At 46.9% G+C, this 15015-nt stretch overlaps 1 protein-coding gene across 7 annotated transcripts in view; it reads right to left on the bottom strand.

Moving 5' to 3' along the window:
- Positions 1-12285, bottom strand: part of FBRSL1 (fibrosin like 1) — a 790252-nt gene extending 777967 nt beyond the window's left edge. For 3 of the 7 annotated variants that reach the window (XM_081893242.1, XM_081893244.1, XM_081893247.1), the window contains exon 1: positions 11793-12285. In XM_081893242.1, coding sequence (XP_081749368.1) covers positions 11793-12086 — 294 coding nt within the window. In that variant the 5' untranslated portion in view covers positions 12087-12285. The remainder of the gene's footprint in view (positions 1-11792) is intronic. The other 4 variants (XM_081893248.1, XM_081893246.1, XM_081893241.1 and 1 more) reach the window with 3 other exon arrangements.
- Positions 12286-15015: the final 2730 nt, after the last annotated feature.

Below are 15015 nucleotides of genomic sequence, written 5' to 3' on the forward strand. Positions count from 1 at the left end.
GACTTCCCATAGGCATCTGATTGGCCACCATGGGAGACAGGATGCTCGACTGGAGAAGACTTCCATCAGATCCTCCAGGGCTCTTGTACCCTTTTCATTGAACACATAGCACCTACGGATTACCTGTCAGTAAGGACCAAGCCACGGAGTGTCGCTGGTAAGATGGGGCAACGTTCCCCTGCACGTTCAACAGTGCCCACAAGGCCATGTTCAAGTTCTTAATCTCCCACATCAAGGCATGAAGGGAAGAGGTGCACCTCTTTTGTTTTTAAGTTGTAATCATTCAACCTGTTTTTATTATTGCTTGTAAGCCGCTCTGAGCCCGGCCTTGGCTGGGGAGGGCGGTGTATAATTATTAATTATTATTATTATGTAAACCTCACTAGGACCTCACGGCTCCCCATTTAAAAAGCCTTGCCCTCGTCACCTGCATAGCCCCAACGTGGGCTCCATTCCTTGATCGTGTTATGAGTGTGACAGGGTACTAGAAGCTGACTCTCTTTAGATGGAGACTTCAGAGCTGTGATAGGAAACATCAATCCCTGGGGCCAAATGTGTCCCTCTAGGCTTTTTTTGGCTATGTGGACTCTTACTGGACTTTCTTTGCAACACCCCCCACAACTGTTTTTGCATGGCTGGAATGTGTCACTGGACTCCAACAATGCTTCTTGCTTGCCATGATAGGAAGCTAGAAAGGAATGTGTGACAGCATCAGGAGTTTTCCAGGGTGATGCGCATGTTTCAAGGAATGGAATAAAGGCAGTGCTCACATCACTGGGCAACCTCCCCTTCTAGCTATAGGGTAAGTAGCAATTAACATACATCTTGACATTGCCCTGCAACTAGCACTGTGTAACACAGAGGCTCTTCGCTATGGAAGAGTTACACTTCATTACGACGTTAAAAAAAGGACTCCTGTTCAATGGCTCACTCTCATGTAACAATGTCCATTGATATTTGCTGTGTTCAGGCCATAAGAGGAGGTCTTGCTGATGAGATATAGATTCCCAATACGGGCAGCCGGCCTTGATCCTTACTCATTACTAACTCCCTGCATAATTAGATTTGCAGTAAGCCCATTTTCCACCACTGGGACTTGCAGTGGTCCAGCAGCTAGTCCTGCCAGGGTCACCTCAGGAAGTTGTTTTCGACAAAGTCATGGGGTCCCACCTACCCTGACTAACAAGAGACTCTCTAGGGTTTCAGGCAATGCAGTCTTTTCCCCAGCCCTAGCTGGAGAAGGCAAGGATCGAATCTTGCACTGTCAAGCATGTGAACCAGATGTTCTACCACTAAGCTGAAGCCTTGCATTAGCAAGGGGCTGCCCACCTTTGGTGCGCCAACGCCTCCTTAAATCAAGCTTACAGTTACCAAAACAGAATATGTAGTTGCCATTTTGGGGCAAGACTGCTCTAAGATCTGAGTTTTCAAATGGATGGACTGGCTGTGACTGATTCTCAGTTAAACATCTGGCTAGCTCAGATGACAACCTTGAGCTAGGTTAAGAGCTTTGAGAACTTAAAGTAGAAAAGTCACTTGATCCAGGGACAGTCCACATTTATATTGGCCTATTCCGACCTCTTTTTCTTAATGGTGACATGGACCGTCCATAATGCAAGAATATTCTTCACAACTGTGAAGAGGGCAGTGAGGCAGGGTAAATGAAGGCAAGCTACAACAATTAACTATAAGGTTGTTCACTGCTCCTGCTGCACAGAAAAAGCATTTTGGTTCCTGACATTCATTCAGATTGTGCAGATAAAATACAACGGATAGAATTCTACAGGATGGGTTGTTCATGTGCAAAAACAGTCCAGATCCAATAATTCCCAGGCATGCACCTCCAGATGGTAGAGATGTCCGGCACCTCCCTGGCACCCAGGCATCTTCACTTGGTCGCAAGTAGTGGATAGCCAGGTGCAAAATGCGATTGGCGCCTGGCTAATTTAGAACACTGTGCCACCTTTAGAAGCTGCTTGCTGCAAAGGTCTGCGGTCAGGCTCTGCTCCAACTTCTTATGCCCACCGGGCCGGCTGACAGGAAACGGCAAACAGCAGCAATCATGAGGGACAGAGTTAACTCAATGGCTGCAGCGCTGGAGTGGTGAGTGTATTGTGGGTGGCAATACTAGATCAGATGGAGCAGAGCCACAGAAGAATGCATGAAACGTGCACAGAACTATTTCCGTGAAAACTGAAACCCAGCGACACAAAGCTTCCCAGGTTGCCATGTTACCAGTGGCCCCAAGGACTAGAACATGTGTTTTGCATGCAGAAGATACCAGGGGCAATTCCTGGCATCAGCAGAGAGCGCTGGGAAGGGCACAGATGGCAGGACTGGCCAACCAACTGCCCTCCAGATGATGCTGGATTACAGCAGCCACTGCCAGTCAAATTTAGTCAATACTGAGCTAAATGGACTTGCTATGAGGCAGCTTCAACAGATCACGGGTTCTGCAAACATTCCAAGAGAACAAGGAAAGCACATGCTGCTTTGGAGGTCACCTTGAGTGTAGGATACACGTTTTTAAAAACCTACAGGCCTATGCTGCCCTACCCAATGGGTTTGCCATTAAAACTGGGTGAAATTCTGCTCTTCAAGAGCACGTTTCTATTATTTTTTCTTCCCAACAAGCTTCTCTTCTTTGGGAAGTGAAGCACAAGATAATCGAACTCTAAGTTGAAGAAATAAACAAAAGGGCCTTAGAAATGAGCTCATGCAGGTTCACTGCATGTTTCCCTGTCCTGATCTTTCCCGGCTGCCATAAAGAAACAGGACAGGCTCTAGATTATGTAGCGGGATACTTAGCACTAGCGCTGAATTGCATCCCAAGCACCCTCAGGCCCCATCTGCACTTTGCATTCACAGCAATATTGTACCACTTTAAGCAAATGTGGCCTTCTCTGCAAAATTATGGGAACTGTAGTCTGCTGAAGGAGCTCAGAGCTGTCAGAAGACACCAGTTCCCCTCACAAACAGCTAAACCTCCCAGATGTCCCTGGGCAGAGAGAGGGACTGTCTATCAAAGTATTCTGAATACCATAAAACTCAGAAAGTTTTCTGGGAGGAATAGGGTTCTTCCAACAACTCTGAGCACCCTTAAAAACTACAGCTCCCATAAATCTCTGGGGGAAGCCACAATGCGGATAAAGGTGCTAGTCATAGCAACCAGGTTGTGTACCATGAGACAACTGCTAGCAGGCCACAAGCCATGAATAAATGCCATATTGAAACCAGCAGCCCCATGCAGCAAGGAGGACACCCACTGCATCTCTGAGCGAGTTAATGTTCATTCCATGCATCTTCCAGTCATGGAGTATGCCTGCCCAGTGACTCACAGAGGTTAGGAAAATAAAATAGGCATCCCGTTGGTAATTTAGGCACTTTACTGAGGCTCAACAAACACCTGTTTAGCCAGCAACAGCATGTGCTACTGAAGGAGCAGCAAATTCACCTTGAAAATGTTCATTACGATTGTAAGACTTCCCCCTCCAAATCAAATTCAGTAGCAGTGAGTGGCATCAGAGCTGAGGTAGCTAATCTCTTCTGGACTGAGGGCTGCATTGACTCAAGTTCAACTCCTGGGAGTGACCGTTCAGTGTCACACACACACACAAACACAAATATTAGGGTGTCTTGTGGCCCAAACTAAATTTCTTGCAAGGAGATATGGCTCATGGGTTAGCCAACCCTGGATTAAAGCGTTGAATGAAGACTGAAAAGCTCCGTGATGATATAACCTTCATGATGCTTGCTCCTTCTCTCTGCTAAATTTTGCGGGGTTTTTGAGAAGATAAAACTGGGAATGGGGGGCACCACTATTCTAGACCTATCTCCATAATATCATAGAATCATAGAGTTGGAAGAGACCACAAGGGCCATCGGGTCCAACCCCCTGCCAAGCAGGAAACACCATCAGAGCACTCCTGACATATGGTTGTCAAGCCTCTGCTTAAAGACCTTCAAAGAAGGAGACTCCACCACACTCCTTGGCAGCAAATTCCACTGTTGAACAGCTCTTACTGTCAGGAAGTTCTTCCTAATGTTTAGGTGGAATCTTCTTTCTTGTAGTTTGGAACCATTGCTCCGTGTCCGCTTCTCTGGAGCAGCAGAAAACAACCTTTCTCCCTCCTCTATGTGACATCCTTTTATATATTTGAACATGGCTATCATATCACCCCTTAACCTCCTCTTCTCCAGGCTAAACATGCCCAGCTCCCTTAGCCGTTCCTCATAAGGCATCGTTTCCAGGCCTTTGACCATCTCCAATGGACAATGCTTCTTCCATGGCTATTTTTCTTTCCTATTCTATTTCCCAAGTCTGTATCTTGGAACCTTAGCTACAAGCTGGGAGAGAAAAGTACAGTATTTCTGACTCTTGGGGCTCTCCTCCACTCTGACACACAGCTTCCCCAAATCAGGGGCAGGGGGTCTCGTTTTGCCACCCGAGACTAAATGAGAAACGGCCGCCCTGCCCTGCTACCAAAGTCTCCCTTACCTGGGCTGCATGGCAAAGCAGTGCTGGCAACATCTCCCAGGACTCTTGTGATCTCTCACTGGAAACCACTGCTGCTTGAGACAGCTGGCCGGCCCTGCCTCAAATCATAGGCCACAGCATTGCAGGCACCCTGGTGACCTGTTCCATTTTTATTTTTAATTTATGTGGTGGTCATTTCTGCCAAACACCCTGGCTGTACGAAGACACCACTGCGCGGATCCCACAGACAACCTGATCACCCCAAGCAGCGGAGACAGGAAACACTCGGTTAGAAGGAGAAAGCTGTTTGCACAAGGGCCTGTGGTCAAATCACAAGGCACGCACACACACAAACCCACTCCCCGACTTAATTGTAACAAAAACAATCCGGAGCTTTGTTAAAATGTGCTGAGTTGACTGCAAGAGACCACCGTACAAAGCTATACCAGTTCCACAGCTCTCTTACTGCTTTCCCTTCCAACATCCAATTAATTATTCTGACAAGCTTCCTTTTTTTAGTGCTATTTTTACACTTTTGGAGGGGAGAGGCAGAACCGCCATGATTGCACCTAGTCTTAAGTTATGAGAATGGCTGTGAGGCCGGTTGCAATAATTCAGAAAGAGGTGCGCCTTGTTGGCGTGGCGGAAAACTTTGTATTCCTGCTAAGCTTAGGCCATGTAGCCTGACGGATTCTGCTGTAAAGCTAGAGGAAGTCTTATCACCAAAAGCAGTACCAAAAATGTACTGCCTGAATCGTTTTTTTGTAGCTCTTAAATTTTACATACCAACACTCACTCGGTAATCTCTGATACAGATGTTGAAGATGTTGCCCCCAAGGCAAACTGGCATACGATCTAGTTAAGGTGCACACAACCCTATTGCTAGTCATTCAAATGCAGCAATTCAAAATGGCTACTTAAGTTTACACATAACCCAGGAGGCTACTTCTTCATTTAAAAGCAAGTCCCTGGAGCAAATCCTCAGTGTTCACTCCTCCCACTGCCATTAACTGTTCTTTTCTGCAAGTTTCCCCTCTACAATTTAATTCCTTTCCCACAGACTCTGCAAGCAAGCTCTCTCTCTCGGTTTTTGACAGGTTTCTTAGTCCCAGTGCCTAGAATCTTCCCTGCAAAGTGGAAATCCCAAAGGATAGCTTTTTCCCAAGGCACCAAACACTATAAAACTGCATTTTGCCCAACCAGCTCTGACATGATCACTGTTATTTGGGAGGATAATTACTTTCATGGTGTGAGGAACATATATTTAGAATGAACAAGTTCAGGTCTTGCCATTCCCATCTTTTAGAAGAGATGATCACTGATGAATGTCAGGTAGGCACACACAGGTGTGCAGAAGCCAGTTAAAGTTAGCTGCATGAAACTCCATTCACTCAAAACTCCTTTGCAGGTATGTATGTGATATGCATGTCCATGTCTCTAGAATGGCCCCCTCTCCCCAATTACTTGTATGCTGAGCAGTTGTCTAAGCATTCACACATGCATGGCCAAACTGCCAGGACCTTACACAAATTAAAGGTTTTAAGGCTGCAGTCTTTTGAGTGGGATGAACTGTGTCGCAATGTAGTGAACCAAGACTTAAGATTACACTTTGATTCTGGTTCCTAATTGTCTAGTCACCTCTGTTGGTTGAAAGCACCGGGAGGGAAGGATAAATACTGTAAACTCCCAAGGAAGCCTGAGAAAATTATAAGACTCTGGATTTCTCAAATCTGCGAGGGTGAATAGCTGTGTGAAAAGGAATGCACACAACACTGTACTTTCAAGAACATTAAAGGTTACTGTGGTAACTTTGCAGAGACAAGGGAAATTCCCAATACTGAACTTGAGATAAAATAGAACGTACCTTCCATCCTTACAACACCACAAATATCCATCTCAACACACACATACAGAGCAATTTAGAACTTACAGAGGGGAAACCCAAGCCATACAGCTCCTCTGTTTTCCTAATCGCTGGTTCTTAGAAGCAAACTTTTAAAAAAGTGGTGCACAGAGACAAGATTAGAACACAGCACGAAAGACTGCCATGTGCACAGCCATTCAAGCTCAGCTGCCAAAGAAAATTATGACACGAACTCATGAACATGGGGAAGACCCACTTAAAAAGGAGCGCTGGAGACTTCAGCTTTTCTGCTCTGTCTACAAGTATTCATTATCAAGAGTTTAGGAAGTTGCCTTATTATACCAAAGGAGGGTCTTTATCCACTTAGGCTAGTGTTGTCTACTCTGGCCAGCAGCAGCTCTCCATGGGTCCCAGGCAGGGAGTGAGAGGCCTTTTCAATCACCAGCAGATTGGAGACACTTTAGCTGGAGATGCCAAGGACTGGAATGGGGACCTCGCCCCACACAAACACATTGGTCCATTTCTCAACTTTCTTTGGAGTCTAAACTTTTGTGTACGTACGTATTTGCTTTTGACCTGCACACCAAAATAAATCATGCATCCTATATAAAATGGACGGCAGGCCCATAATGCGAATGCAATAAATTTACTAGTCTCTAAGGTGGAACAAGGCTTGCTTATTGCTGAGAAATGTGGCTAACTTTTTTTTGCTAAGAGGGATAGCAGGAAAACATCTCTACATTGTCAATATGAGCCCCACCAAGTCTCTCTTTTTTTTAAGAAACAAAATTGTGGACTATGACGTAAATTGGGCATATGTTAGCTTAAGAGATTTTGGTCTTGGTAATCCCCTTTACTAATGTTAACATCAGAAGCCTGGCTGGCAATTCCCCCACTCAGAAGCACCAGCGCTCCTTGGTAAGGAAAAACCCACTGGTGTGTCCCTGGTGATTTTTGCTTTGCTTTGTTACTGGAATTTAAAAAGACGAAGAAAACCTACGCACATCTTACACAAACACAGATTGCCACTTTGGCTTCTGAAAGCACCTTGAGTACGGCAGACACTCTTCCCCCGCTCAACACATGAAAGGAAACAAGCGAATTCTGCTTATCCTATTTATTCTGATGAGCCAATTAAAAACCCAAGATGCTGCAAATGAAGGTGCTCTCTTGAATGTTGATAGAGGTGAGCTACAAGCACACAGTGCTCACAAAGCCACTGTCGTGTGGATTAAGAGGGTCACTTCCGCACCAGGCTACTTGCCCACACAAATTTCCCAGTTTCTGCACAACCCATGAACCACTCTGCCACGGTACAGGGAAATGTGTCCACGCTTATCATAGCTAGAAAATATTGCTTATTTATTATTCTTAATGATATCCATCAGTCACGTTTTTGCATTCAAGCGTGCCTAAGACTACTTGCACAGTAAAAACGAAACCAAGGCATTAAAATCAGATTTTTTTTAAAAAGCAGCAAACAAGAACTAAAAAACTAAAAGGGACAAGAGCCCATACAACCCAAAGGTTGAGCACAATTAAGGGCTGCCGACATATAGAGATCCCCTCCCAATTAAAAACCAATGAGCCAGGGAAAATGGGAATGTTCCTGGCCTGATCCCTAACCAGAGATGGAGATTGCAAATGGGGAGGCACCACTGAAGAAGCCCACTCTCGTGTCAATAACAACAACAACTTTATTATTTGTATCCTGCCCAACTGACTGGGTTGACACCCTCCGCAGCTCCTTTTGGAGAGAACACACAAAGGAGGTGGCCTGGGTTGGTTCATACATTGTGAGGCAGACTTTAAGGCAAAGAGGTTATACTGCTTGCATTTTCATCCCACTATTCTGCCAAAGATGTCAGGGAACCACACAAGGCCATGCCCCATTTTATCTTCACAACCTTGCATGGTAGGGTAGGCTGAGAAAAAGTGACTGGATCCAAGGTCACCCTGTGGCTCCAGGGAACAGAATGAGGTCTAGGTCTGGGCTGCGCTTGGAAGGGTACCTATCTGGCAACACTGACATATATCAACTTGAATTCCATGGCAGGAAGTGAGTGAGTTAAATACATAAACAAATAGCCATGGGGAGATTGGAACCTACATCCACCCAGCCCCAGTTGGAACCCATAACCGCACCAGAGGTGTGTGTCTGCATGCAAGTGAAGCAGACTAGGTGTGCTAGCACACAACAACATTAGCTGAATCACTAACACAACTTCGACCTTTGAACTCAGCGGGACATCTTTATGCAAACTGCTCTGTAAGAGTCGATGCTTTCATCTTTAAAATGGGAATAATAACTATCCTAACGTTGAAACACTAAACAGAAGCAGCATCTACATAGAGCAGGGGTAGGCAACCTAAGGCCCGTGGGCCGGATCCAGCCCAATCGCCTTCTCAATCTGGCCTGTGGACGGACCAGGAATCAGCGTGTTTTTACATGAATAGAATGTGTCCTTTTATTTAAAATGCATCTCCTGGTTATTTGTGGGGCATAGGAATTCGTTCATTCCCCCCCCCCAAACAATAGTCCAGCCCACCACATGGTCTGAGGGACAGTGGACCGGCCCACGCTGAAGAAGGTTGCTGACCCCTGACATAGAGAAACTGCCACCAAGGGATTATGTCATTGGACAAAATGATTCTGTGTTGGCAGGAACTTTTTTTTCTTACTTGCCAATTGCAAGAGCATCACTCTCTAGTCAAAAGTCACAGGATGAATAGTTAGCATACTTTGTGTGGTGCTACAGAACCTTCCCATACATTACTTTGGTCCCAGGACAAGTCTGAAAGTGTGGCAGCCTTGCTTTAAACTGAACAGATCTGGCCCAGATGAGACACCAATTAGTAGCCCTCAATACAGTCCACCAGGGAAGGAATGTCTAAAATGAAATAAGACTTCAACCAAAATGAAGATGTTCACTCTTGCTCCAGGTTAAAGGAAGGCTGATGAAGGAGCAGAGAGAACAGGCGTGGACTGAAAGGACTCAAAGATTAAACACCCAAGAGACAAGGTGGCTTGTGCAGACACCAAAATTTGTCCTCCCCAATCCAAAGCCCCTCCATCACACTAGCTAAAAAGGAATCATGAAGTTGCTTGTTTTTACAGTGGGGTGTTTTATCTAGGTCACTACCTTATGACAGTCTTGCTAGAAAGGCCTAAATGGTACTAGTTCATCTACACGCATTAGCCACTTTGAAAGAAAAAGCCAACTCTCTCAGTTTTCAACCACCACCAGAGCTTCCATATCCAGTCACCTGGAAGAGCTACCTAGCATCTACAGATTACCATATGGCGAAGCAGTTTTGGAAGCCTGTTTTATGGCTTTTCTCCTTGTACTTCACAGAGAATCATTAGCGGGAATCTTTCCCCCAGCTGGTTTTGTGTCCCCCACCCCCACAAGCAAGGCCACCAGTATTCCAGCTATTCATGATTGACAGATGGAAACTATTTTCCATGGCTTCCTTCTGCATTTGTATGTTTCTCCTCTGGAGCAAGCAGAGGGATATTGACCATCACTGTAACATAGTGGGGGGGGGGGGGAGAGAAGGTTTTAGTGAAGCAACCATCAAGACATACTTCATCCCCCAAAGAGGTAACAGATTTGTCTATTCGTCAACGACAATTCTGAAGGCTCATTGGCTCAGCTGGCTTTGAACTTCAGAGCCTGACAAGTTTCATGTCAATGCCCAGGAAAAAGTGAGAGACATTAGCAGAAAACAGGTATAGCAAATGGAAGCAAATGTGACAAAGGTAGGTATGAGGTCTGGGGCCACCACTAAGAAGGAAAGGCAACTGAATCGCTCTCCAAAAAAAGTCTTGGCTCCGGGTCTTGACCACATGATGTACAATGAAACTTGCTTCTTCAAAGAATAATCTTTTGCCAGATAATCTCATGCATGAACTTCACAATACTGTATAGCCTTTTCCTGCATTCATTAAATCTCCAATAATTTCAGATTTCAAACAAACAAAAAAGCCAAGGATTTAAAAACAAAAAAAATGAAACACTTAAATGAGTCTGAAGCCATAGCAGTTAGGATATGCATTTTCTTTGAGACACCTCACAAGTAAGTAAAACTTGGTACAATAAATGAAACTTGTGTTCCAGAGAACGAGAGACAGTAGCCAGAAGACTGATGGAAGATGCAACCCATGGACTCCCACACATATTCACAGTGCATCGCTGAAAAAGTTTGGAGCCAACATGTTATATTCACTGATGAACAGTAAACCTGCCGACATCCAAACCAACTCTTCACTCCTGTGAATTAGTCAGGTACCCAACGTGAGTAAACATACCAGCCAACTTTTAATTTTTTAGAAAAGCATATTAAGAGTGGACAAAATGACTAACTTTAACAGGGTAACAACACACTTACCAGAAAGTCTCTTATCGCCTCAGACTTTCCCATCATATCAAGAGGACACACAAAAAACACCAAGAAACACCCAAAATCCCCTAGCTTGTCACAGTCTCGTTGAACACATTAAAATTTTCTCTGCTCTCTTTAACTTCACTCAGACAAAACAAGCAGTACTGGCACAGCAAACGTTTTTCACAATAAGTCAGACATGTAATTACTTTTTTTGCCAACTGATTAACACCAAGAAAATATAGTTCACCAGCGATTAGAAATCTATTTGATATCTGCAAGTCTTTAAAACATTTTTTTTAAATCAGAAACCAATCTATATTGTCTCGTAGAACATCTCCCCTTCCACCACTGTTCCTCATCCACACAAAATCAAAAACATTAACCATTCGGTTCTTACATTCTCCAGAGACACATCTGGGGGAAATGACAACACCAAACCAAAAAGATGGGAGATTTCAATTTCCAAAAAAGAAAATTACTTGGGCAGCAGTGCACACACATTTAAAGCAATTCGAAACACGCCTGGTGACACCCTGCCTCCAACATGCCAAAGGGACAAGACCACCCAAACAAACCGAGAACTTTTTGTACTTCTCCCCACAGACTCGCCAGCCAATTAGAATTCCAAACAAACATTGAAAACCAGCTCTGAGCAAACTCAAGTTGGTTTATCAGCTCAAATGGAAAGTAAAGCACAAGACCACATGCCTTGGCCTACACATCAACTCAGGAGAAGCGGCCCCAACAAGTACACCCAGGATACAGCCAGAGGCTCTGCACCTTAGGACCACATCTGCACACCCCAAACAAGGCACAGGCTTCCAGACCCAACAACGCCTCTTGCCTTTTATTCCTCCAGGCTTGAATACTCATCGCTCATGTGCCAGAAGTTAATTGATATTGACAAGGAAGCAAAAAGGGGAGGGGGTGGATGGCTGGATCCAGCCAAACCCAACAGATACACCCCAAGCTCTTCCCTCGCTCTCTCCCCCCTCCCCACCCCACCCCCAAATCCCTATAACATAAGCCCATGAAAAGAGAGCAACCCGTTCTGATCCTTACCTCCAAGGCTTCCATCGTGCTGAAGCTGGCGATCGCAAATCCATCAATTAAATCCTCTTCCTGAGAGCTGGATTCTCGCCTCCTCCGCCTCGGAGGTCTGGCGTTCCTGGCTGCAGAAGCCTGGCTCTTAGGATTTGGGCAATTTTGGCTGGTATTCTCCTTGCCCGGGCTGTGTTCTCTCTCGGATGCCGAGGAAGGGCTCTGATTCGGGCGGTCCCTGCCATTTGGATCCCTTCGCCTCACGCGGTCCCTTTGGGACCGAGATTTCCTGCTCTGTCTGATTTTCCCATCCATTTCAAAGAAGCAAAAACAAACACACACAAAAAAACCACCTCAAAAATTTATTTCAGATCGAAGTGTGGTGGGTCTTTTCTCTCTAAAATACCACCCTAATATAATCCAGCCTGTCTCTCTCTCTCTCTTTTCTCTTCTCCTTCAGGCTTATAAAATCCAAAGGAAGGGGGCGGGAGGGGGGGCGGGGGGGGGAATAGAAGAGAGAAATGTAATCCAGCAGACCTCGGTGGAAAGGAAAGGGTGATCCGATGGAGGGCAGAGAAGGAAGAAGGGGGTGGGTGGGGGGAATTAAAAGAGATCCAGAAGAAAAGAAAAAAATGTAAATCCAGGCGAAGTGACCTTGACAAATCTTTTCCCCCTCCCTTGCAAAAATAAAATTAAAAATTAAAGAGAGGCAAGCCACGCAGCCAAACAGTGCAATTGATCTCCAGTTCGGATCTGGTGGGAGAGAGAAACGAGCCAAGCTTTACCCCCCCACTCACACACACCCCGTCCAAAAAAAATTAAAAATTATTTTAAAAAAAATCACCCCCCAAAAAACTGAAACACAAGAGACAAATCCAGGAGGTCGAATCCAGGAAAATAATAAATCCAGGACACCAGCAGAGCCGATGTGAAGAAACAGAAGCAGCGGTGGTGGTGGTGGTAGTGGCGGCGGCGGCGGCTGCTCCTCCGCGACGAACCCTCCCCCCTTCTCCTCCCCCCTCTTTTTTTTTAACTCCCTCGCCCCGCCCCGGGTTCGAATCCTGCCGAGAGACGAAAAATGGCAACAAGAGGGTTCCGGATCCCGCGCTGACGCGCGCGCCGCAACTTTGTTGCGAGGAAGGCGAAGAGAAATTCCCTGGCGCAGCCTCCTCCGCCTCTTCGGCGGCTGCTGCTGCTGCTGCTGCTGATCCTCCCGCCGCCGCCGCCGCCGCCCCCCTTCAGCTCGCCGCCCCCTCCTCCTCCTCCTCCTGCAGCCGGGCCCGGCTGCTCCCCTCCTTCCCCAACTTTCCCACCCGCGGCCGGCGAGCCTCTCCGCCTCTCCCTAAGCCGGCCACCCTCCTCCCTCTCCCTCCGCCGCCGCCGCCGCCACCAGCAGCAGCAGCCGCCCTGCCCGCCTGCCTGCCTTGTCACCCGGAGAAGCTGCGCCTGCCTCTCCGCCTCCTCCTCCTTCCCTCGCGCGCCCGCTTCTCTTTCTCTCTCAGGCTGCTGCGCCGCGGCGCCGGCTGCTGCTGCTGCTCTCCCTCAAGCTTCTCCTGCTCGCATTCCGCCCCATTCTCATTCTCCCTCTCGCTCCTCTTTTTTTTTCCTTCCTCCTCTTCTTCTCCCCCCACCCACCCCACCCCACCTCCCGAGCAGGCTCAGGCTTTAAGCACCGCCCGGCCGGCCGCGCATGAGCAGGGCTGCCAGCTGCGCGTCATTCCCCGGCGCAGGCCCCGAGCCGGCGGCTTCTCTCTCCTCGCTCGCTCGCTCTGTGTGTCTCTCTCACGCGCGCGCTCGCTTCCCACTCGCACGCACGCACTCCCTCTCTCTTCAACCCGCCCCCCCCCCCAATCCAACTCCCCTCCAACAAACCTCCCGGGCTCTCGCTCTCTCGCTGACCTTACCAACTCCCCAAGGAGGGGAGGGGAGGAAAGGTTAAGAGGACCCGCGTCAAAAGGCGGACGGGGGGGGGGGAAGGTAAAAGAGAAATGGTAATTGGTGTGTGTGTGTGTGTGTGTGTGTGTGTGTGTGTCCCCAGGTTGGGGAAAGAGGGTGAAAAGAGGGGAGGGCAAGCGCGCGCACACACACAAAACACACGCCTCTTGCATTTAGCATTTCTGCATCCTCCCTGGTTGCAATCGTTTCTGTATCCAAAAGGGGAAGGCAAGCAAAATCGTGCAATTCCTGGAAATTGAATCCCCCCCCCCCAAAAAAAACACGTTAGGAGAGGGGAAAGAATTAATGAAAGTGTCAAGCTACACACGCACACACGTTGAACCCCCTTTGCAATCTCTGTAGGTTCCTCATGGCAATCATTTCCTTCATCTTGCAATTCTTGGAAGGATCCCAGGCTGCCATCACTTAACCGGAGAGTCTTAATCCCACTGAACTCAGAGGACAGTTATGTCATTTTAGACTTTTGCACTTGTGAGGGTCTCTACAGGAGAGGCGGACCCTGGACTTTTCACTGGCTTCAATAGGTGTGTGGCCATTGAGAGGCCCTCCTACTTACTCTGCTGGGGGGGGCAGCTTGGATTTCTGCCCCACCGTGTCCTGCCCTGAGGACACCACTGTCAGTGGAATCAGAATTGTAGAGCTGGAAGGGTTCCCAGGGGTCATCAAGTCCAACCCCCTGTAATCTCAACTCGCTCCCCATCCAATTTGAAACCATAACTGACACTGCTTAGCTTTGCAAATGTGCTACCAGTTTTATTGCTGCGGGAGCCAAGTACATCTTACAGAATTGCAGAATGAGAAGAATCCTGCCTCTTTTATTTAGCTGCAATTTGAGAAAATACAAAAGCGAGCAGGGGGAGAAGAGAGTAAAAGCAAAACACACACACACCCCAGCCTACAATATTGGTGATAACTGGTATTTAGAAGAATAAATTCTTTGCAAAAAAAAAATAAATCCTATGGAGGTGATGATATCCACAACCAAGCTACCCATTGCAATTTTTTGCTATAACAGAGGTGTCTGAAACTGGGAGAGAAATACTACCCTTTTCCTTCCCTTCCTCATGGGGAGAGTTGTCAAGATTACACCCACCCTCCTCTGCAATAAAGGAGACATTTAAAATGTTGAGGGGGGGGAAGAGAAGTAACAACCTCCTCGCCTTGCCAACTGTATAGAGCGGCACATTTGTTTCAGAAGACGTCAAGCTAACCATTGCGGATACTGGAGCTAGCTAAATGGGGGAGTGGGGTGGGGAAAACAAACTACAATAAAAGCAAGCAAGCATTT

This window comes from Podarcis melisellensis (assembly GCF_964234715.1).
Source record: "Podarcis melisellensis genome assembly, chromosome: 16".
Lineage (NCBI taxonomy): Eukaryota > Metazoa > Chordata > Lepidosauria > Squamata > Lacertidae > Podarcis > Podarcis melisellensis.